We start from the raw sequence: 24,155 nt of genomic DNA, 5'->3' as shown, positions 1-24,155 counted from the left end.
AGGAATTCATAACACAAGCTTTCTGTGTAAATTACAACTTGAAAAGCCATTTTTAAAAAATTCATATGTGGCATATTATCAAGTATATTTGGTTCCACAGCACATTATGGTCAAACGCAGCAGGCAGAGGAAAACCTGTTGGCCAAATACATTCTAATTAATGCTAATATTTAACTATAGGTTATAACTACATGGAGTATTGTAAATGTGACTAAAATTCATAAGGCTAAGAGACAATATTAAGAGTAAAGACTTTTGCCAGATACCAATTAGGATTGTGAAATGACAGGGACAATACATCTTGAACAGTAGAACTATACTTAATGGTTTTACAGTGGGAAAAAGCAGCAACCATGTCATCTTTAACCAGTACTTCATATTACAAAATATGCCTTTCTCATTAGACTGTGTTTCACTGGTCTTCAGACTTCTGCAGAAAAGAAAGTGAAGAGAAACATGTATTGCTTGTCACTACAGATGTCCTAATCACTAGTTAATAGGTGCCTTCATGTCTCCCAGAAGGGTATTCAAAATATGTTCATAACTATTGTGGATATCCTAAAGAATAGAATTATTTGCTTGACCAGGATTCAGTTTAGCTTCAGACTTCTTTGCAATAGAAGAAGGTGAACGTACGGACAACACATCAGGACCATGTCCAGTGGCTTAGTAACAAATATGTAATTTCTATATACATACTTTGTCTGGAAAGGCCATTCTTCAAACTAATTCAGGCTTTTTTAAAGATTTAGCAAGGGTATATGTTTTTCCCGCCCGTTCTGCTTCCTTCGCCACTACTTAAGGCAACCCTGTCTCTGTGCATTCTGCCCTTTAATTTTGATCTCAGGCTGCTTTTTGTGTTTGCATATTTTTATTCTTAAAGCCACAGTGATTTTAAGTGCCATTTTAAATCATTAAGCTTTTCTCATTGCCTGAAAACATTTCATCTTTCTGAACTTCAAGAGCTGTTGGTGATTTCATAAGACCTGGATAATTTCATGTCACCTTGGGATAAAATATAACACAATTTTACGGGATAGCATACTGGCCATCCACATAAATGTGAACAATGGTACCAAGGGCGGTAGAAATCCTTCACTTAGTGAACATCCAAAAAAGAGCACATCAATTCATCCAAGAGTCAGAAACGAATTGCAGGGAGCTTCAGAATTGTCAAGGTTTTCTTTATACTCAATTATACCACAGAATATGTTCCATTAGATGTGTGGTGGCCATCAATTTGGATGTTTTTTAATGAACTAGGCAAATTCATAAAGGATAGAGTTATCAATAATTATAGGTCTGACAGAAATATATTGTCTACAGAATCAAAAGCAGGATACTTTAAATACCAGATGCTAGGATAAACTACGGTAGAGAGATATCTCTTACGTGTTCTGTTTATGAGCTTTCTGGGTACATTGGCTGGTTACTATATACATGTAATGCTAGATTAAGTAGGCCTTTGGTCATGTCCAGCATTGCTTTAATATTCAAAATGTCATTACCACCAGTACGGCAATACAAAAATCTCTGTATCTTTTTCAATACAGTTTCTAAACAGAAAGACTGGGAAGAAGCACCAATTAATTGCAGGATTAGCTGAACAAAATCATAATGTTTGTACATTCATCTTTATTATTTACAATCCTAGATTTCAGCAGTAAATAAAATCCGCTTCAGCAATAGACAATAAACTCATCCCCTCCACCCCACTCCACATACAGCAAAAAAGTAGCCTATAGAACAAAAGGTTCTATACACACTCCTTTACATTTCTGAGAGGATGAATAAAACAATTCTCTACTCATTGGTTCTATCCTGCATTTCAGTTGGAACAATCTAACAAACAGTTACTATGCTGATCCATAAATAAATAAATTCATAGTTGGGCAATATTATTATCAGGTTCAAGTAAAAAGATGCTAAAGAGTATACAAGCTTTTTCAGTTCTCTAGAACTCTTCATAACAGAACATTCCAAATCATCATTTCCCCCAGATTTGATGACATAATGGCTATCACCATTTCTTATCAATAATGAAGTTCACAGGCTTAGTAGCAAATAAAAAAAAGTAAAGTTAATTATTTTTATATCCAAGAATCTAAAAAGTAATGTTAGGTATATAGACTCAGTAAGTCAATTAGATCCTGCTAATTATCATCCGAAACAGAGCAACAGAGCATGTGGCTGTTCACATTAGGACTATTTTTTTAATGTTTCTTTTTTTCTTCTTCTTTTTCTCCATATTCTGATTTCTGTGACATCATTCGGATGGTTCTGGAGAACTCGAAAGCTTTCATGTTGTTGTGTCATTTTAGCTGCTCCTAACAAATCTACTGCTCAGTTGGGGATGGGGGGTTGTTGACTAACAGAAAATAAGCTACAATTTGAACCAAAAGAAGTTAATCAGATTTAGTGTCTTCCCTTGGGCACACCCTGAACTGTTCTCTTGCTGAATTTATTTATTTATATGCTGCCCAATCATCGACTTTGGGCAGCTCACAATGCTAAAAACCAATCACAGACATACTTACCTTCAACAGTAGATCTACGCTCCAAAGGCCTGACAGAAGAGAACTGTTTTTACCTCTTTCTTAAAAGAAAGCAGGGAAGATGCCACCCTAACTTCCAAAGAGAGAGAATTCCATAAGGTTGGGGTGGCCTTGGAAAATGCTGATCTCTGTGCTGCCCCCACCTCAGACCAGCGGGGGAAGGAATATCCCATCTTGTGTAAAAGGTTCAACTCAGAGAAGACTATTCTTGAGGCAACAAATACCTAAGTTATAAAGGGCTTTACAGGTAATAACTATTATTTTGAATTGTACCCATAGCACTATTGACAAACAATGCAGCCCCCCTAATGTAGGAGTTATATTGCTAATCCAGCTCCAGCCAGTTAGCAAGTAGGCAGTTGTATTTTGAACCAACTTTCATTTCTGAATAGTCTTCACAGGCAGCCCAAGGGGAGCACATTATAGTAATAAAGCTGCAAAGTGATGAGTGCATAAGAGAAAATCCCAGAGCATCCTGCTCCAGATATACGCACACCTGACAAACCAGCTGAAGCTGGCCAATGGCTCCATCTGCTGCTCCAGCAAGAGCCACAAAACCAGGAGACACTACTGCTCTTCAGTAGAAGTGAATCCCGAGTAGAGTTGAAGTTGGACTTGCATGAGATTCCTGGATGAAGAGCCACACCGTTTTGTTGGAATTTAACCTGAACTTGTTTCATCCCATCCAGTCCTCACACCCTTCTAGACACTAGGTCAGGACTGCCATGTTATTTCCTGCTTGGCCAGAGTGGAGATGGACACTACATATAGATAACTCACCCTGTAGCAACAAACAAACTTTTCCAACAGCTTCATGAGAATGTTAAATACAGTGGGGGAGAGTACTGAGCCTGGAGGAACCCACAGAGCAGTGACCAAGAGCTCAACCTCTCACTTTCCACCAGCACTGAATGGGCCCACCCATTCAGGAAAGGGTGGAACCGGTATTACACAATGCCCCCCAACCATCACATTATAGAAGGTTCAGAAAAATACCATGATTGGTGATACCAAATATCACCAAGAGGTTTAGCAGGACCAGAACGGCCAACTCCTTCCATCCAAATGCCACTACAACTCATTCACAAGTTTCAGTCCTTTGGCCAGGTCTGAAACATTTCTGTGAGGGATGTAAATATAATTTATGTAAATACCATAACCTAAAAATCACCCAGATAAAATCAGAATATTATTTTTGAGAATAAGGTAAATTCCAGTTTTACATTTAGAATATTAGAAGAATATAGGATAGCAAATCAGACTGGATTATCTATTTCCTTTAATTTGTTGATCATTAACTGTAGACAGTGCTTCATCACTAAGAAATCCACTGAACTACAAGCATTAATCTACACAACTGCAATTTCATATAATAATAGAACTATTGGGCTATTTTACACAACTCCAGACATCTTTACATTTAAACTGATATTGGACACATCAAGAGAAAAAAATCCTAAAGCAATTTTTGGGTTAATGTCATTACTTTTGAAATTGTCTACATGGTAGGTTTCTACTTTGTCCACAGACTTTTAAAAAGCTCAAAAAATAATACAACTTAAAGTCAGTATTTACAATACCCCAACAGACTACAGCATTATTTAGATTTCTATGCTTACCCTTCAAAACCAGGTTTCCAAGGCAGCTTACAATATATGAAAATCACACACACACACACAAAATCAGGACATATATAATAAAACATAGCTGTTTTGCTATCATATTCTTTTATTTAAAATAAAGTTATAATGGCCTCTTTTAGAGTACGATAGCCAAGAAAAAAAAATAGCCCTGGCCTCTACTTTTTCTCATCAGTTTAAAAAAAGGCACTTTAGCATCTTACAAGAAAAATAAACTTAGCTATACTCACCCGATCTGCTGATCCAACTTCTTCACCAGCTAAACAAATAGTAGAGGCCATCTCCAGAACCGATAAATTGGATGGGGCATCAGTAGTAGATGAGGATCTGGGACGGCCTGAATTAATATCTTGGACAGATTTCCTGTTGATCTGAGGACTTCCTTTCGGAGGATCTGACTTGCCCCGTCTGCTATGAAGGCTTGTTCCTCTCTTCATTTTAGGTGGCACTCTGATTTGTTGGAGAACTCTATTCAGAGCTGTAGAGTGGGTAGAGACACCATCAATTTCAGCACACGTGTTTTGGTTTTCCAATTCTGTTTCAGGTTCCATATTAACCTGAGCTTGTTGAACATCATGGGGAGATACTGACGACCTCCTACGCTGATGCTGGAAGAGGTGCTTCAAACCTTGACCGATTACATTAATGTTCTCCAAGGCATTGTGGGTAATTTTTGACAGCTTTTGTTCAGACTCATGCTGCCTTTTGTTCTCTGGATCTTGAGTTTTGTTTCCAACATCAGGGTCATCATAGAGTTGCTCACCACTAGAAGGCTCCATCAGGTGACACGCAAGTTTATTTGACAAGTCAAACACAAATGTGTTGGGTCTTTAAATTTTGTTTTTTTGCTAAAAAATGCCAAGATTGTCAGCCAATAAAGTGTGCAATTGCTTCAATTGTGCATATACATACAGCTGTGCCACGCTGGTCTCATGCTTATCTAATGTTAAAGAAAAACCTAAAGTTATCCATCATGCACAGATTAATATAAATCGATGTGAAAACATGCAATTAGTTTACTCTTTCCTCAAACTCTAAAGCATCCTATGAAGCATCTTTTTACCATGGAGATTAAGTATATTATCTGTTGAGGGCAGCACATAGAATTTATGAATAGTTTGTTTTTATCAGGAAAAATGTCCAAGGAAAGAAGGAAAGAACTGAAAACTATAAGCCATGCTTCTCTGAAAAAATGCTGCTACACTGGAAGCAAAAAAAAAAAAAAAGCCAAAATGATATGAAATAAAATTGTGAATTATATCTCATAATGTAGGAAATACCTAGTGATGTAAAATTTCCAGACAATTTAAAGTGGGTGAAAAAATATTTTCCCATATTTTGGAAAAACACAAACATTGAACAAACTGAAATATATATAATATCTATCATTTAGGATCTTAAAAATTATTATGCATAACTTAATATGTTTGTAAATATATGTTTGTAATATAAATCTGAAAACTATAATTCATTCCAATAAACGCACTGATTAAATTTATTTTACTTTTATTTTTTGTTATAAATGATGCTACAAACAACATAGCATCTCTTCATTTTTGCTTAGGAGAAGCAGGCAGACAGGTAAACATTTATTGTTGAGAAAAACTATAAACATTATTGAAAATCCTACAAAGGTACGCATTCCTCTGTATCAGAAAAATACAAAAGACATTAATTTTCAGAGGAAAACTAGCTATAAAGTGGGAAACAAGGCTCAAAATACATTTTACCAAACAAAGCATTTAACAGATTCATTTTCAGAATCTGAAGTAATGTTAGCAGCTTCTACTTCTAATCTTTATTTTTCATGGATTTCTGAAAATGTGTTTATGTTGAAATAACTTTTGCTACCATTTCATAGATTATGTGCCATCAAGTCATTTTCAACTCCTAGCAACCACATGCATGAGGTGTTTATATTTCTAGTATAGACCAATCTATTTCACATATTAACCATGTAAAGCATTACTGAAAAAGGAAATACAAAGAATATTATACTCATTCTTTAAATTTATTTATTTCTGTCTGCCTAGGGTTTTTGAAAAAGAAATAATAAAATGCCTTGGGGAAAGAATGCAAAGAAAGAGAAAAAAAGGACATTTACCCCCAAATTTTTGAGTTTTTTTCTCTCAGGCTTAATACATCTCTCATACAGATGTATTAAATACTCTCATGGTATTTAAGAAAAGCAACACAGTCTAGTACAGTAAGCCACGAGGCTGGCTAAGCAATAAATTTATCTTGTTCACGCTCACTGGCTCCACCTACAAGTTGGTATGGCTAATGAACAATTTGTGGCCTAGTTAATTATGCTTAAAACTCATCCACAAACCATTCTAATTGGGTCTTGAAGGTCCACAGCTAACCTTTATTTAAGGATGTTCTCACAACACAGCTTTTGTTTCATTCCCAGCCCACAGATGAGGCTGCCTAACTTAGTATTTAACTGATCCAATATTAGAATGGTGTTTTCCATCATCTCCCATCACAAGCCTTGCTCTATGCTTGACTTATGGTGCTTTGGTGGCCACTGTAGTAATGAACCAACAGGGGCTGGGATCTGCCTAACCCGTATTTGCCATATTTGACAACTGCAAGCAAGACCCTTCCCTCTGGTCAATGGTGACTTCTCTCACCATTTTTGCTTGGGCAACAAGGACAGTTCACGCACAAGGCATCTGCCCACCTAATGTCTAACAGGCACTTTGTGAAGCATCAGTCAGGCATTAGGCTGGTTCCTTATTTACCATCTAGCTGTATCATGCAAGGCTGCTAGATGTGTACAAGAAAATGTCCCAACTGTCAGGCAGTTTATATGGTGGAATAGTCCATCTTGCTTCATCTGGTGCCACTCCGCCTCACGTGGTGAATATCAGTTGAAGCATTTCTCCTTACGCTAATGAGAAAATGGGGGAAGCAGCTTCACTTCCACCCTATTTCTCTTATCATCTTTTTCCGATGCCAGGCTTGGAGAAGTGTCATGACAGATAGTGGGTCGAAGAGAAGTGAGGAGAAATGAGCCAATACTACCTCCTTTAGGTGAGGTAGCCTGCCTGATAAAGCAGGCTCCTGCAGATGATCTGCAGGGTAGTGGTGTCTCCTGCTTTACTGAGAAGCTGTTCCTAATTTAAAGATCAGGTTCTGATGGCTGTACCCAGGGGTCAAAATTTGCTTCCTCTTTCAGCTCCAGCCCCATCCCATGTTATGAAGAATGCCTGGTGGATGTTTGTCCTACCAATAGGAAATCCCCTAATTACTTTCCTTAAATTATCCTTCAATAAAGATGTAAAGACAGCAGCACTCACTGGCCTCGTTACTGAGCCTGACAGGATACATCAAATTATGCTTACATACTTTTGTGCCACCTCATAGCCTGAAGGAAAGCCCATTTAAAGCAGCTGTCCAGATAAACCCTTAGCGTGAATGTGAACACAGGACTCTGGCCTTATCCATCCAGAAGACACTAGAACATGAAGCCATAATTTGTTGTTAATGACTTCTTCAGGTAGATGAAACCAGAATTCTATTGTTGTACATTTATTTATTTGATTTGTTATGTATAACACTCAGGTTAGATAACCAAGCCACTGAGAACTAATTAGCCATACTTGTAGGCAAAGTCAGCAGGTTTATGAGGGAAAGTTTACTGCTAAACCAGTATGGAAGTACAAGTGGATCTAGTTTAGAGTTTTAGGAACAAATTTGTCCTTCAAGAAATAACTTCAGGCAGGAGAAACCGGCAAACAGATATAACTATAGGAAAAAGCGCCAAGCAAAGCTGAAGCAAAACTGCTAGAAAAGAAACTTAATGGAAGCAGTGAAAATTACATAAAGGTCCACACATTTAGTTTAGTCTGAGGGATGACATGCAAAAACTTTATAAAATGATAAAACACTTTGTATAAATAAAGCTCTAAGTCTTGACAAAAAGCAGTTTTAAGCTATATCCATAAATATCTGATATATTTATATTGGAGAAAATATCCAATACAGCATTATGATGTCCAAAGTGGCTGTGGGATTTGCATATCATTTGCAGCTAATTTATTTGCAGAGACTGAAATGACCTATCTTAATTGTTTTTTAAAATTATCTAGAAACACCAAACCTCAAGTTAGATACCACTAGTACTCCTACTCATGAACTCTGAAACCCATAAAGGAGTGGGAACAATGTGAAAAACAATTATGGAGATATTTTGATCTGTTGTGGTTAAAGGAGCCATGTGCATAAAATGTGTAAGATTATTAAGATGCAAAATACCATAAAGCATACAAAGTAAGGATATACTCTCCAACATTAACTCTAATTCAGAAAACCAGCTATCAAAATATCTAGTATAAGTGAAAAACTGAAAAACTCCAAAGAGTGTAAGTTATAAAAGTTGCAAAGCAGAGTTTATCTAGAGCACTGTTTCCCAACCATTACAATTTCCACACAGGTTCACTTCAAATCCCAAAATTCCACAGACAACATGGCCATCGATGAGAATTCTGAGAGTTGAGGTCCACACACCAGAAAGCTGCCACATCTGGGAAACACTGATCTAGAGAGTAATCAGACTCCCCTGGGTTACATAAGTTAGACATTTCTGTATTTGTAAGTAGAACAATACAAGTTGCTACACAATCATTCACTCCCTTTTGCAGTTAGCCATACTAATTTCTCAGTTAAGTTATAGTTTATTACATAGTGATTATATGCTCAGAAAATGTACATCTTCTATGCTTTACTCAAAATACCAGTTGTATTTGCATGTGCTGCAGAATCAGAGAGATGTTTATAGGTGAGTAACGTGACTGTCAGGATACTGAATTCTGCATTTACCTACCATCAGCTATAAATACTTTATGCATTCTACATGGATTGTCACCTTGTACTGAAGCCTTAGACAGATTTAGGTCAGAAATGGGCAATTCCCAAACACCTGTACCCTAATATTGAACTGCTGAAATTGAGCAGCAAAATTACCAATTTCAGTGGCCTGATAATTGTCTGGTTTTTAAATTATAAAAATGTGAACAGATAGGCTCATTTCCACACTTAATCTATCCCCACCCACCCCAAAGTGCCCAACTAACTCAGTCAAAATTCAGTGACAAGAATGACCAGATTTCAGTTATGCATTTTTGGTTTTTTTCACGGTGGGTTTGTTTAATAGTGGGAATGGAAGTGGTTTAACTACCAGATGCTTTGTGCACCCATTCTCACACCTACAACCTCCAAATTCCTAAAAGGTAAAAAAAAAAAAAAAAGAAGCCGAACATCTGTAGCCGTACTCTTTCTAGGACCTCACTAAGGATCTTCAGCAAATAAAGAAGTTAAACTGCAGCTCTTGCATCCCTTGCTCATCACTGATTCAGAGTTATTTTGTGGTAAATTTGACCACGTTTCAAGATAACATGAAAATCATACACATTTATGGCTAATTAGATTTTTTCAGCATCTTTCTTCAAAATGTCATTTAATATTTCTTAAACAGACCTACTTCTTCCTTATGATTTTAGCAAAATGTTTAACTACTTTTATAAAAAGGCTAATTATAAGTACTCAACTAACAGTAAAGTGATATCAGGTAAGGTGGTAACAGTTTTCAACATTATAAAATTCTAAGTTCCCAGAAAAGATACCAGATTTGCTGATCAATATAACAATTCTTTTCATACAATGCTTTTGCAACCAGATCTCCTCATGCAGCACATGCTGGAGAAAATGCAATTTTAGCTAAGGAACTGAGTAAATACTACAGCCTGCTTGAATAACTTCTTCCAGTGCACTTATCAAAATTCTCACATGCCTGTAAACATTTCCATCTGTTGATCTGCCTTTTCAACAGCATTTTTCAAATTCTGTATATAAAAATATTTTGTTCATATGAAGTTCTGTTCCCAATAATAATATAACATTTTCTGTTATCTTAAGTATAAATTAGGAAATGAGCTTCTTACCTCCACCATTTATCCTTAAGCATGAATAGTTGGTGGGGCTCCTCTTCAAACAGCAGCTTGGGAAGGAAAAAATTAAACAAATCTTAGAACAGAACCCTGCATATCAGAAGGGTGTACTGAAATATGTACTGTACTAGGTGTTAGTTCTAGCTGACCTCAGGATAGTCACTAAAGCAAAGAACAGAAAAATACAATGATTCCTACGCACCTGCTGCTATCTGCAATTTTTTGTTTTGCTGAATGTTAGCTTCCTTCACAATGCTCTATTCTGTCCCTACAGCCAAACAATCTTGACATGAACTGCCAGAATTGGTGAAAGATACGGCTTCTCCAAGCTGAACTTTCTAAATGCACAATTATTCAAGAACAGGTTTCATTTGTAACTTACAGTACTACAACCAAAACGAATAGATCTTTTTATGTTTTAAATTATCTTTCTTTCAAGCTGACTTTTAATTTTTAAAATAAAATTATTTAAATAGCTTACTATTATTATTTCATAGCAATATGAAAATAATTCAGATTTGGAAAAAAGTGTAAGTAAAACATGTTGATATTGGTCTAGATTGCTCTCAGAATTCACCTAGCTTTTTGTGATCAGGGCCGTGCTTTTCATTATGGAGGGGCTACTAGAACAAGACAATAGTACAGTTGTGTCATTGGTATGTTGTTCTCTTGCAGTATAGGATATTCTGAGGTACACAAAAAAAGAGGTAGGAAGACACCCATGGATATTTAAGTTCCCCACATTTCTGCTAAAAGCATCAGGCATTTGATTAAACACTCACTCATTCCAAAGATTTGTCCAATCCATTCTTTGCAAATTTTGTTCAGGAAAATACAAGTAATTTGATGCATTTTATAGATATGTATATATATTACGTTACTGAGTTGTGACAGTTATAAGATGCATTATTGTTTTACCAAAATATTAACAGTAATTCTACATTAAGACATTTAAATACAATATACAATTATACAATAATATATAAAATATCCTAGCAGATTATATTTTTAACCCACATTTCTTCTAAGAAAGCTTGTGGGGCATACATTTCCTTGACATATGTAGGAGTTATATCATTATTCAATTAGACAGGCTGAGTTAAGATAATATTATTAATGTACCTTACATGGCTATATTACAGAAATGACATGTGAAACAGCTTGAATACTGACTCAAATATTAATAAAACTGTCCAGTAGCTTTACAACTGAAAATGAAATTTGATTCTGGTTCATTGCAACAACACTGATGAGCCTCAAACGTAATTTACTTGGTAATGTATGTGTTTACATACACCTGATATAAATATATTAAGATATCCAGTGAAAACTATCTAGTCAATCTCTGTGCTAATTATCTAGTTATTAATTCATTGGAAGCAATATAAAACTGAAGAAGAATCAGCCAAATCTGCTAATTGAGAAAGACAGTATGGATTCAGAAACTTGAGGAATGCACAATACCAAATCTGTGCTGCAAAACAGTTACCTAATAAATAATAATTAATGCTGCATAGCTCAGTTATCTGTGGCTTAGAAAAGTTTAAAACATACTACGCAACTAAAGGCAAATATGTTTCCATATTATTACAAAACAACTGAGCAGAAATCCTGTCCAAGCAAACTACCTTTTTCTAATTGAAAGGAACAGAAGGGAAGCAATTCATAATGGATAGGCTAAGATGCTATTATTTTTTGAAAACTTAAAATTCCAGAAGGTAATACTTGATAATTCTGTTCAACAGTGTGTCTACTGGCAGCTGTTGCTACTAACATCTGCTTCCATCAAAGTCCCATTTTGAGCTTCAAGATGGATAATTATGTTATAATTTAAATATTTATATGAATTTATTCATAGACATTCTGAATGTTATAGGTACAAAACAAATATGACTATCATGAAACAATAAATATTCCAAGATATAGATATCAAACTGTCTTCTGGAAATTATGAAGGTTATAAATAAAACTAGAGTTATGAAACATATATGAATAAGACTAATTTAAGACATGTTCTGTAGTTATATTAGTGTCACAGAATATACAAATCCTAACTGACCCAAACCATCTGTGTTAAAGCTCCCAAAAGACAACTGACTTGCAATTCAGATTAATTTCTATTTCATGATTTACAATAATATCTTCCTTTAGCTGGCAGTTTATGACTAAATCACAATTACTCCATTATTCTTGGCTGGAAATGAGGTTTATGTTAAGGCAGAAAAAACTGAAGGGAGAAAAGTAAGAAAGAATAGGAAAGAAGGAATAAGGGGACAGATACAATGAAAATGTAAGTGACCTCCTGGAAGAATATTGCACTAATTGCTGATTAGCAATACAAATTGTTGGAATAATGATGATTTATTATTGATTATGATATGATTATCTATTACTTAAAAGAGCCTACCGTTATCTATTACTTAAAATAGCTTACCATTAACAGTAAATTATATTATTGTTTCTTTTTAAATTCACATGAAATTGTACTGTATGTTCTACATTGTTCCTCTTGTGCAATTCTGAAAATGCTCTAATCCAGGGGTTCCTAAACTTTTTGCCATCACACCTCCCTTTAGTGTAATCTTAATGTACGCAGCACCCCTAAAAATCCAAAACCAAAATGAATACAAAAGAACAATGAAAACAATACAGTGAAACTTTGGGAAAGGTTGATTTATTGAGACAATGTAATTAAAACATTTTTCATACCTCCCCTGGACTCTGTCTGGACCTCCCCAAGGGAGGCAAACCTCAATTTGGGAAACCCTGTTCTAATCTAACCATCATATTTTCAGATGTAAATAAGTGAGGTTGCTCAGTCAGTAAAACAAAACTTTGTAATACAATTTTTTTCCACCACCTCACAGACAGAAAGTATGGGGTTATGTGAATGCTAACAGAGACATATATGCCATTGGTGTAACTCTTGTGATCACAACAGTTATCCAGCTTTGTATTAGCAGAATTATATCTCACAGCAAAGCCTGTCCATGTTGAATCACCATAGACAATTACAGTCAAAATCTAATCGTGCAAGCTTAGCTTTTTTTCTGATCCTTCACTCTGATAACTGGAGTAGGCTATTGTACCGCGTCAAACAGTATAGAAAAGAAATGTGCATTCAGTTACAATACCATTAATATGGTGTGAAAGCATGCTTTTTTTGGTCAGCAGTGCATCAGGATCAATGTCAATGCTAGAAAAACAGTAAAGTCCAAAATTCAAAACGGAATACTATGTTTATTTGAAGCACTGGTTAAAATACTGACCAACTGCTGTTTCTGCAAAAAATTTTGACTGGCCCCTGACATCCAGCTGTTTTCAAAACCTCATAACTTATTTTTGTAGCATTAATTTAATATGTTCAAACTGACTGATATTGTGTCCTTGCCATTAGCAGGAAATGTCTGTGATATAGGTATAACTAAAGCTGGTGAGTCGATGCTTTTTCCACCTTACTAAAAGGCATTATGTGAAAGCCTAGACTGACCAAAGCTTTGATTAGTGGTATACAACACTATCTATGGACTCATCTAATAATGACTACAGCATAAACTGGATTTAGCTGGACTTTTTTTTCCTCTTATTTCTTGCCTTTTGCTTATTACCTCTTGGGTTTTTTTCTGCACTTTGCATAACATTGCCAGTCATAGAAGAAAATAACATGATGCCTATACATTATCTCAATCCTGAACGTCTAGAGAGGTAGGGATAATCCACAGTCCCAGAAAAATTACCTTCCAATAATTACTTCCAACACCTTTCTCTGGATCCACATCAAAAGAGAGAAAATAAGATAGCAGAGCTACTTGACTCTGTGTCTTCTTCTCTCTGTATTCCAAACATGTAACATGAAATCAGGATTCAGGGCCCATTTCTAACTAAGGCTTTTTCTGGCAAACACAACTCTGTTTTGGGCACTGACGCCAACTAAAATGTGCTAATCCCTGATAAGTGTTACTCCGGGAATGGAGACGTATTTCACAGTTGTAGCAATCATTAAAACACAAGCATAGGAATGTGGGTTTCATCCAACTTTTGATGATCTGAACAGCAATCCAATTCTATTCCTAATTACATTACAGGTCTCTGACAGAAACAGCTTTATATATCTATAAAGCAAGGCTTGAAATAGTTGAAAAACTTGTAAAGTATCCTAACATGGATTAAGTTTATAGTAGATCATCTTGGGGAATACTTCAAATCTACCTTCTGCAGTCATCAACAAGATTAGAGTCTTTTATTAATTTTTGAAGCATCGTTCCCTTCATCACCATGTTCAGCTGATTGTACTAACTGAACTGAAAGAAGATAGAATCATTTAAGAATAAAAGGATGGCTATGCTTGTTCAGAGGATGAAATACACACAAACATCCTTCTTTAAAACCTGAAAGAACAAAATAATTTAGGGGCCCAATGAGATTTAAAGCATGGTTTGTTTTCACATAATATTGAATGTGGAATGGTATCCCCTTCTGGAATGAATAATTTGCTGAAACCTGCAAACCTCTTAGGAAGGAAAGACAGATTTGTAACATTTTGTTGCAGATCTTGTCACAACTAAATTTCATCAACATAGTGTGACTGCTGACAAAAAATAAAATACTGTAAAAAGGTAAATTCCATGCTTGGAATCATTAAGAACGGAACTGAAAATAAAACAGTCAACATAGTGAGGCCTTTATAGGTCAGAGATACTGTGAACAGATCTAGTCACCACACCTCAAAAGGGATATTACAGAGCTAAAAAATGCAAAAAATAATAATCAACATGATTAAGGAGCTGCAGAAGTTTCTGTACTAGGAAAGATTATAGCTTGCTGGGACTTTTTAGTTTGGAATGAAGATAGTTAAGCCAAGGCATATTAAAAGTATGGAAAATACTTTTGTAGAGATCTTTTGCTATCAGATTCCAGGCTAGATTATAGTACTGAGAGAACACTGATCACACTTGTAAATGGCCCAGGATGGGACAGTGTATAAATTCTGGCCTTTGATCTCTTTACAGCTTCTGAAACCACTGATCACTGTATCCTTCTGGCCCAGTTGAGGTTGGGAGTGAGGGTATTTTCCAATAATTATCCTCTTTTCCTCTAATACCAATTCCAATTGGTATTGATGAGGGGAAAACATCTAGACCTAGGCCTCTGCTGTGTGTGTGCCAAAGGGCTTGACTCTCTCCCAGCTCCTATTTAACATCTATGTGAAACCACTGGGCAAGATCATCTGTCAGCACAGGGTCAAATATCATCTGTACATGGACAATACTCAGGCATCTTTGCTCCAGGCTGTCCAAGTGATGCCATCAAGGTGCTTCCATAGGGCCTGGAGGCTGTATGGGGAAGAATTGGCTCAACCCTGACAAGACTGAGTGGCTATGATTTTAGCCCCCACCCATCTACTGATTTTTCATAGATAACTCTGGATAGGATAATACAACTCCAGGAAGAGTTCATGTGCAATCCTGGAGTTCTCCTGGACATGCAGCTCCTTTTCAAGCAGGTGGCAACTGTGGCCAGGAGACCCCTTGCATAAATACATCTTGTGTGTCAATTGTGCTCATTCTTGGATCAGAAGGTACTGCTCATGGTCACATATGCCATGGTCACTTCTAAACTGGACTACCGCAACATACTCTACATGGGACTGTCCTTGAAGAGCATTCAGAAGCTTCAGCTGGTCCAGAATACAGTGGCACATGTCATATTGAGTGCATGAGACATCCATGTAACACTGCAGCTCTGTGAGCTATACTAGTTCCCAATAGGCTTCCAGATGTGATTCAAGGAACTGGCTGTCACCTTTAAAACCCTACATAGCACAGGGCTAGGTTACTTATGGGACCATCTATCCCCAATGGATTCAACTCATCTCACCAGATCTGGTAAAATAGGCATGCTCCGTATCCCTTCAGTGAAGCAGTGTCACCTGGAGGGTCCTAGGAAGGGTGCCTTCTCTGTCATGGCACCTACCTTATGGAACTGCCTTCTGTATCTCCCCCTGGAGATATGGAAGGGCCCAACCTTGTTGGCCTTTCAGAAAGCCATGAATATCTGGCTCTTTCCTGAAACACTTGGGCCAGGATGTTAATGTAGCCCTGGTATTTGAGGATGTGAGATGTGGGAAATGAGATTTTTATATAGTCCTGATGTGTTTTTTCTTTTAATTGATTAGATATATTTTTATTTTTGTGCATTGCCCAGAATTCCACTGGTTGGATGGCAGTTATATAAATTTGATTGATAAATAAATTTTTAAGATGAGAATAGGTGGAACTTTTTTCCCCTCCTTCATGGTGTTTGAATTCAGGGCTGATGAAAATAAAAATGGGGAGATTCCATAATTCTTTATATAACATGGTTGTGGAATTTCCTAACATTTAGCGTGGTGATACCTACCAATTTAGATGGTTTTAACATACATTCATGGTGAATAAGGTTATCAGTGACTACCAATAATCATGGGTGTTTTCTATCACAGGCAGCATACCTTAAATACCATTTGCTAGAAAGAGATAAAGGAAGAAACTTCAACTGCTTGTTGCAGGCCTCACTCCCTCCAAATGTTAACTTCTTTTGTACAGTCCTCAAATTAAAAATATCTGTAGCATCTATGAAATTTAAACTAATTGTTTACAATATCAATAAATAATATGGTTAATATTACTCATATCAGCTGAAATAATTCTATATTTGATTATTAAATGTTCTTTTGACTGATATTCTATGTAAAGGTTACTTTCTTTACTTAGCTTGAGAAAATGAAATTATATTGGAATTATCCAGTTTATTTGGAGGTAGGAAATGATAGCCACTATCTACAGCACATTTGTTATTAAGCAAAAATCTTATCTAGCAAAAGTTAAAACATTAAGCTGCCTATATAAGTATGACTATGACTATGTATATTTGTGTGTGGGGGGGTGCATAAATGTGTGCATAATTCTTTTGAATTATTTCTTTTTCAAACAGAGTCACTTATAGGAGAATTCAGCCAAGAAAGCTCTCCATGGAAGAAACAATCCTCTCAGAAACACATATCATACTGTATGTACATACAATGGAATTTAATTTTCATGTTGCTTTATTGTTTGACTTAGCTTTGCAGAAAGGAAAAATAAATAAAAATGCACTACAAAATAAAAATGTATTAGAAAGAAATCTCAAACCATTAGCCAGAGAAATGTATTTTCTGATCTTATTTTGTTTAGGAGCTATGATACTAAAGTGAATCCACTGATGTTGCTTCTTTTCTGGGCTTAGTTTTGTGGCCATCTGCATAGAAAGGCCAGGCATCAGAAACTATTGGTTTTATTATCTGATATGGGAATTTAAAAAAATATTTATTTAAAAAAAAAGAATTCCTTCAGGATAGGTAGCATTCAACATGGACTTCCACTGTCTCTTGTTTCAAATTTCCACTGTTCCCACTTCAAAAGATTTAGAGTTTTATCCCACTGGAAGGCTGCTAACTCCATATTTCAATGCAGAACATTTGGAGCAGAGCTGTTTTGTTTCAAGCTCAAAACAAAGCATGCACAATGCTATCAAATTAGATTTTATCAAGCCATGAACAATTATCAAAAACAAGTATCAGATCCCATCAAAGTACTGTTTATTTTTGAAAGAACAATAAAAATATATAACCACAATAACTTTAGAATAGAATAGATTACCTTTTTCACTTAACTTTTCAGAACAATGACAATTGGTACCATAAATTAAACAAGTACATGATAGCAGACTCAACTGAAATAGAGCCAAAGTATTCAGAAATGCTAAACATCCTGTACCTCATATTTGTTCTTCCAGTTTAAAACCAAGCAATCTATATATGAATAAATATAACAAATAAAGGAATAAGTATAAATGGCACAGAACATAAAGTTTACTTCTCCACAAACTTGCTTTACTTTAACCAATTTGAAAAATCACCAAAAAGCTTCATGATACATTTTTAATTTCTTAATAATTATTGATAAACATATTTATGAAATTTCTAGACTGCATCCATCTTGAGACTTTAAGAGTCTTTTAGACATATAAAAGAATTATACATAACTCGTAAAAAATATCTGAAATTAGGGTACAGAATTAGAATTTTTAGCATTTCAAAATCTATAGTAGTCTGTGAAGACAGCCTCAGTAAGGATTTTTTTTTTAAATCATATTATTATCCAAATCTTTAGAAAAGCTGTCTTGTCTGGCAAAAATAATAAGAAAATGTGACTGATACAAATAAGAACAATCTATTTTTGAGATTCAAGAACTTAAACAAATAGAAAAACAACGGAAGGCCACCAGCTACACAGGTATTATATACATTTGGAATTTTAATCAATGGAACAGAGATGTGGACTGGAAAATTTTCTTCTGCAGGCAAGTTTGGCAGTTTCAAAGTCTTCAAATATTCTAAAAAATTAAGAAGCTAGATTGATATGTTTATATGTTTAAAATTAGACACCCCCCCTTAAGTTTCATGTAGTTCTGATTGTGTGTCTATAACCTAGAATATATCATCTGCCATGCAGCTGTAAAAATGTTAATCTTCCAAGAAAGCTACAGTTTTTAAATAACTTTTTTAGATATGCTTTATACTTTAAGTTCAAATGAGTTTACTTTGTATGCTATATGGCAGCACCAGAATTGCAGTATAAGTACAGTGGTACCTCTACTTACGAACTTAATCCGTTCCATGACTCTGATCGCAAGTCAAGTTGGTCGCAAGTCGAAGTAAATTTTCCCATAAGGTTCAGTGTAATTACCGTTAATCCATTCCAGCGTCCGCAGGGCGGAAAAATGGCCGCGGACCACATGTCAGGGGCGGAAAAACGGCCACGGACCACGTGGAACGGGCGGAAAATGGCCACGGACCACGTGTCAGGGGCGGAAAATGGCCGCGGACCACATGGAACGGGCGGAAAATGGCTGCGGACCACATGGAACGGGCGGAAAAATGGCCATGGACCACATGGAATGGGCGTAAAAATGGCCGCGGACCACGTGGCACAGGCAGAAAAATGGCCGCGGACCACAAGGAATGGGCGGAAAATGGCCGCGGACGTGGAACAGGCGGAAAATGGCCGCGGACCACGTGGAACGGGTGGGAAAATGGCTGCGGACCACGTGGCACGGGTGGAAAATGGCCGCGGACCACGTGGCACGGGCGGAAAAATGGCCGCGGACCACGTGGAACGGGCGGAAAATGGCTCGTAAGTCGAGGCAAGTTCGTAAGTAGAGGTAAATTTTGGGGGCTGGAGCTGATCGTATCTCGAAAATTTCGTAAGTAGGGGCGTTCGTAAGTAGAGGTACCACTGTATCTTCCAATTAATTAATTTCATCACCAGTTGTGTTTAAAAGTAACCACATGTCATTAAGGAGATTTGACATTATATTAGAGGGAAGAAATGGTATCATAATATTTCTATGCCATTTCTTTTTATTTCCCTAATTGTTGCTCTATCAGAGGAAGTCAAAATTTGAGTGAGAAATAAATTATGTAAAGTTTCCATTACCCAAGTCTTAAAGTCTTCCTCTTTACTATTAACTGAGAAACACCGATAGAACTAATGTAACTGACCTATCAAGTTTATTTTTTTAAATGTCTGTGGAAAATACACTGAGGAATTTAGAATTCTAGTCAAACTACAGACATACATATTAAGGTTGTGCTCAGTTCAATATATAGTTTGGACGTGCAAGTAGCACCTGTCAGCAACACTTTCAATCAAATGTCTCATTTACCAGCTTTAAGATATTCCTACTTGCTAGTAGTCATCGACCACAGTTCAATAAATTTAATTTCATTTGAAGAGATTCCTGACAGATGCACACCCACATATTCTCCAAAGCAAATTTTGCCCTTTGAATCCATATCTCTTCATAGCCATAATATATACAGTATTATTCATGCCTCAAAAGCTAATTCACATTTTCTCTGAAACACAGGAATAAGCCTCTAATAATAGTAACACTACTGAATCGGATCAAACGTCCATATAATTAGTACAGCATCTCACAACTGCCACCCAAGATGTCTTTAAGAAGCCTATGCACATATTATAAAGTAATTGTTATTTCCTTTTACTATTCCAGGCAGAGCACATCAGCTATCATACTCATCAGAACATGGAGATTATAAAATACTACTATGATGAGTAACCATTGACTTAAGTCATCAGATATCGAGGCAACAAAATAAAATATATGTTTCAAACATTTTAGTTCTAAAATTAATAGTTGTGGTGTGGTGGATGGGGAATGTCTTAATAAGGACCATACCACAGAAAGAAGGAGATTAAACTCTACATGAATGCAATCTATAATAAGTTAATAATTCTAATTTTTAAAAATTCTTCCTCTAAGAACAATTCTTGTAACTTGTCACTTTGGCAGGACCAAGTTCACATAGTTTGTGTGTCTGAAGAACTGGAAGAGTGAAGCCATACAGATCATGATGAAATGATGCAATCCCTTGTTTTCATTTTGGGAAGTACAAAAAGATGACTAATATCTCCCAAAAGGTGGATACGAGGAGAATTTACCTATACAAAATAGCAAGATTGAAGAAAACAAATACTGTGATACTTTATCTGTTTCATTCAGCTGCTATCCACTGCTTGTGATGTAACGAAGAGATAAATGTTACAAGGCTTACAGAACATTCATGGCCAAAAGTGGGTTTAACTTTTCAATATTTTGTAAAATTAATATTCCTTAGTTCACTCATATGTTTGTACGCTTTTCTGAAATTGGATTAAAAAACTAATGAAGATTCTGATCACATGGAAGTTCCTCAAAGTGACTATTCTGCCAACTTAGGAAAAATACCGTTTTCAGTTCTAATAAAACTATGTCTTTATAGGTTTTATAAATACTATCACTTGCTTATGCAGTCAGGACTCTTAGTATTTTTTTTAAATTAGATGATAATTAGCTGGGGGGCACTACTTCAAGCTTGAGGGCCACACTTGATCTTTGAATTACTGTACATGTCAGGGGCCATATTCCAAAAGCAGTGGATGGAATCAGGACAAACATAAATTTAAGAAATGTGATCAGATTTAATTAAAATGCAATATAGTTAACATTACCCTCTGGTTACAAATTTAATAACTTTTGCATTCTGTCATAGTTGTATTGGATGACAACTTTTGAAGATCTCTCCAGGCCATATCTATGCGTGCAGAGTAGGCATTTCCCTAGAATTATTAGTTTCTGGAGCACATCATTTTTTAAAAGCAGTCATTCAAACATATTTTCAGATTATACCCATACATTTTCTGACTGATTATTTCCTAAGCTAGAGGTGTATTATTATTTTTTAAAGACTTTATTTAAAAACCCTCACTTATTTTTATTTTTAAAAGGGTGGGTAGGGTTTTTGTTTTTTTTTGGAGGAAACAATAACTAAGGAAGAATTAAGATTTCCCCACATAAATTATTGCAACCTGGGCCAGCACCAGAATTAACTTTATTAAAAAGCAGCTTAATCAGTAACACAGAGAGAAATGAGAGACAAGCTCACCTTGCACACCTAATGCAAAGTCGGATATAAGCCGTTACCAAACTGAGGATGCTGCCTGTAACCACAAAACCCCCAGACAAACGTAACTTGCAACTCAGCAGCAGACCTTCTCTTAAACGCAACGCTTAATTAAAAATTAAGCCAGCGACTGAAAATCACAGGTACCGCTGAGAACCAATCTCTAAACAGCCCATCGCTTGCAGAAGCTTCAAGTCTTGCCTTCCTCCCCGCCTACTAACATTTGCGATTGTTTCATGCTGGGAAGCAAACAAACGCGAAGCCGGGGGAACGAGCCATACCTTCCCCGAGCACTTTCGAAACACCGCAAGCCATTCCGGTGCTCGGTTCCGAAGGCAGGCAGTCCGCAAAACCCACCCAAGTCCAAAACGAGGGGCGCCATCGCCCAGAAGACCACCTCCTCCGGGAGGGAAACTCTCCCCGCGATGTCTTTCTCCTTCCACAGAAGAGCAGGACAAAGCGCGTACGCGGGACACCGAGAAAGCTGCCCCGGACCCCAAAAACGGGAAGGAAAACGATTAGCGAGGACAGGTAGGCGGCGGAAAGCCCCAGCAGGCCAACCGGGGGGAAGGGGGCGCACCGGCGGACGCAGACCTTGACCATGAGGAAAGCAGCGGCCGGCTGGGCCCGGGAAGCTGCCGGGGCACCGCGTCCCGAACAGAAGGGCTGAGAAGCCGAGAAGCGCCGCCTGCGCCCACTTACCGGCTGGGGGAGTCGGGGGAGGCAACGCCCCAGCAGCTCCTGCAGGGGCGGCGGCGAGGGCGGCGGCAGCGGCTGATCCTCCATCCCCCGGCTCCAAGCGCCGCCACCGACACTTTCCTTTTTTTTCCTTCTCCTCCTCCTCTTCCTCCTTCCCGCCAGCCACTGCCTCCTCACAGCAAAGACAGGAGCGCCGCGTAATTGCGCAAGAGGTCGCAAGCCGCACATACACATTAAGCCCCACCTGACGTCAGTTTTGCGCGTACCGAGGGGGAGGGGCGCAGCAAGGAGAGCGCGAGCGCTTGGGTCCGCCCGTCTCGGTTGGATATTGGAGGAAGAAGCGGGGGGGGGGGGAGGCGTCGTAGAACTGCGGTGGAGAGAGGCGGGACCTCCCTCGCCAGCTTCCTGCGGAGGACCTGATCTCTATGGTTAGAGCAGGGCTTCCTCTTGCATGCGGTTGCCAGGGTGCCGGCGCACGCTTAGCTGGATGCTTCAAAGCACATGCTCCTCGGAGGCTGGAGAGAGAGGAGGGCGAGGTCTCCCGTCGGCGTTATTTTCTCGGCTAGCCTTCCGTAGTCACCGATCCCTACTTTCCAAGTGTTTTAGCTTTAATTTGGACTCTCATTTCCTAGATATCCTAAAAGTGATTTAGAGCTGGACTTTTGGGGGACAGGGGAGTGGGAGAAATGTAGCATTAAGTCCGTAATTGAATCGTATCTGCAAATGACCACTAGATCACGGTTTCTCAACCTCAGCGGCTTTAAGATGTGTGGACTTTAGCTCCCAGAATTCCATGCTGGCTGGGGCATTCTGGGAGTTGAAGTCCACGCATCTTAAAGCTGCTGAGGTTGAGAAACACTGCATTAGATGGAAAGGCAAACAGAAAACTAACTCTTTACTGTCATTTAGTGGCCATCTGGATTTTTGAATCCACTGCAATACGTGTGTGTGTATGTTGCAACCCTACTAAAACATGCATCCAGGCCCGTCCTTGGAGAGGGTGTCTTCAGTAGACATTTATCCTGCTGTTAAGAGGATAGTTGCTCTAGTAGAATATAAGCACTATTTTCTTCGGAAAAGGACAGGTTGCATCAAACAAACCCTTTTGTACGTAAAAGAGTTGCCAAAAATTCAGTGTATTACAGACTTCACAGTAGTATTTATTAACTCTTTATTTCCAAAGCCATCTGGAACAATTCAGTGCAGAACACAAGCCTCTATGCTACTCAAACCAAACTCTCCTGAATGGAATTGAAGCTATTAACCATAAAACTAAGTTCCATTCTGATGCAAGCAATACTAATTCCCTCAAAAATAGTTTGAAAGCCATTTTTTTAGTTTTCCAAATGAGTCAGGGTTACAACATCCAGAGATTCTGGGACCCAGTGATGTTTGTTTGTTTGCTTGTTTGATTCTAAAACTATATGCCATTCCAATACTTGGCTGGCTTACAAGAATACATTTATAACTTAAGAATATAAAACAACATTAAAACTAAACACTAGTGCCTCTAAGACACTAAAAGCATGGGTAAAAAGATAGGCTTTAAGTTCCTACCTACCTAAGTAACATAAAGAAGAGTCCAATCTTAACTCCAACAGCATGTACTTATTCTACTTGTACTTCCACATCCAATCTTTACTACCGGGAGACGCACTGTCTAATGTGTGATGTCTAATCCTGAGCTCACAGAAAAGGAGAAGTATAGGTAAATTATCATCAGAGTACACACGACAACTAGGTCCAAACCTGTGAACAATTC

At 37.4% G+C, this 24,155-nt stretch overlaps 1 protein-coding gene across 3 annotated transcripts in view; it reads right to left on the bottom strand.

Annotated features, from left to right (window-relative positions):
- Nucleotides 1–22,650, bottom strand: part of TMCC1 (transmembrane and coiled-coil domain family 1) — a 143,277-nt gene extending 120,627 nt beyond the window's left edge. The window contains exons 1-3 of one of the 3 annotated variants that reach the window (XM_088134290.1): nt 22,397–22,650; nt 10,144–10,199; nt 4,426–5,135 (exon numbers count right to left, since the gene is read on the bottom strand). In XM_088134290.1, coding sequence (XP_087990416.1) covers nt 4,426–4,974 — 549 coding nt within the window. In that variant the 5' untranslated portion in view covers nt 4,975–5,135; nt 10,144–10,199; nt 22,397–22,650. Of the gene's footprint in view, nt 1–4,425; nt 5,136–10,143; nt 10,200–22,396 lie in introns of those variants that run through there. The other 2 variants (XM_088134291.1, XM_088134292.1) reach the window with 2 other exon arrangements.
- Between the last annotated feature and the right edge of the window lie 1,505 nt (nt 22,651–24,155).

This window comes from Python bivittatus, unplaced genomic scaffold (assembly GCF_059951505.1).
Source record: "Python bivittatus isolate LINGU-HERP-01145 unplaced genomic scaffold, Pbiv_v1 ctg000080_np1212, whole genome shotgun sequence".
Taxonomy (NCBI): domain Eukaryota; kingdom Metazoa; phylum Chordata; class Lepidosauria; order Squamata; family Pythonidae; genus Python; species Python bivittatus.
This window is presented reverse-complemented; position numbering and strand designations above follow the sequence as displayed.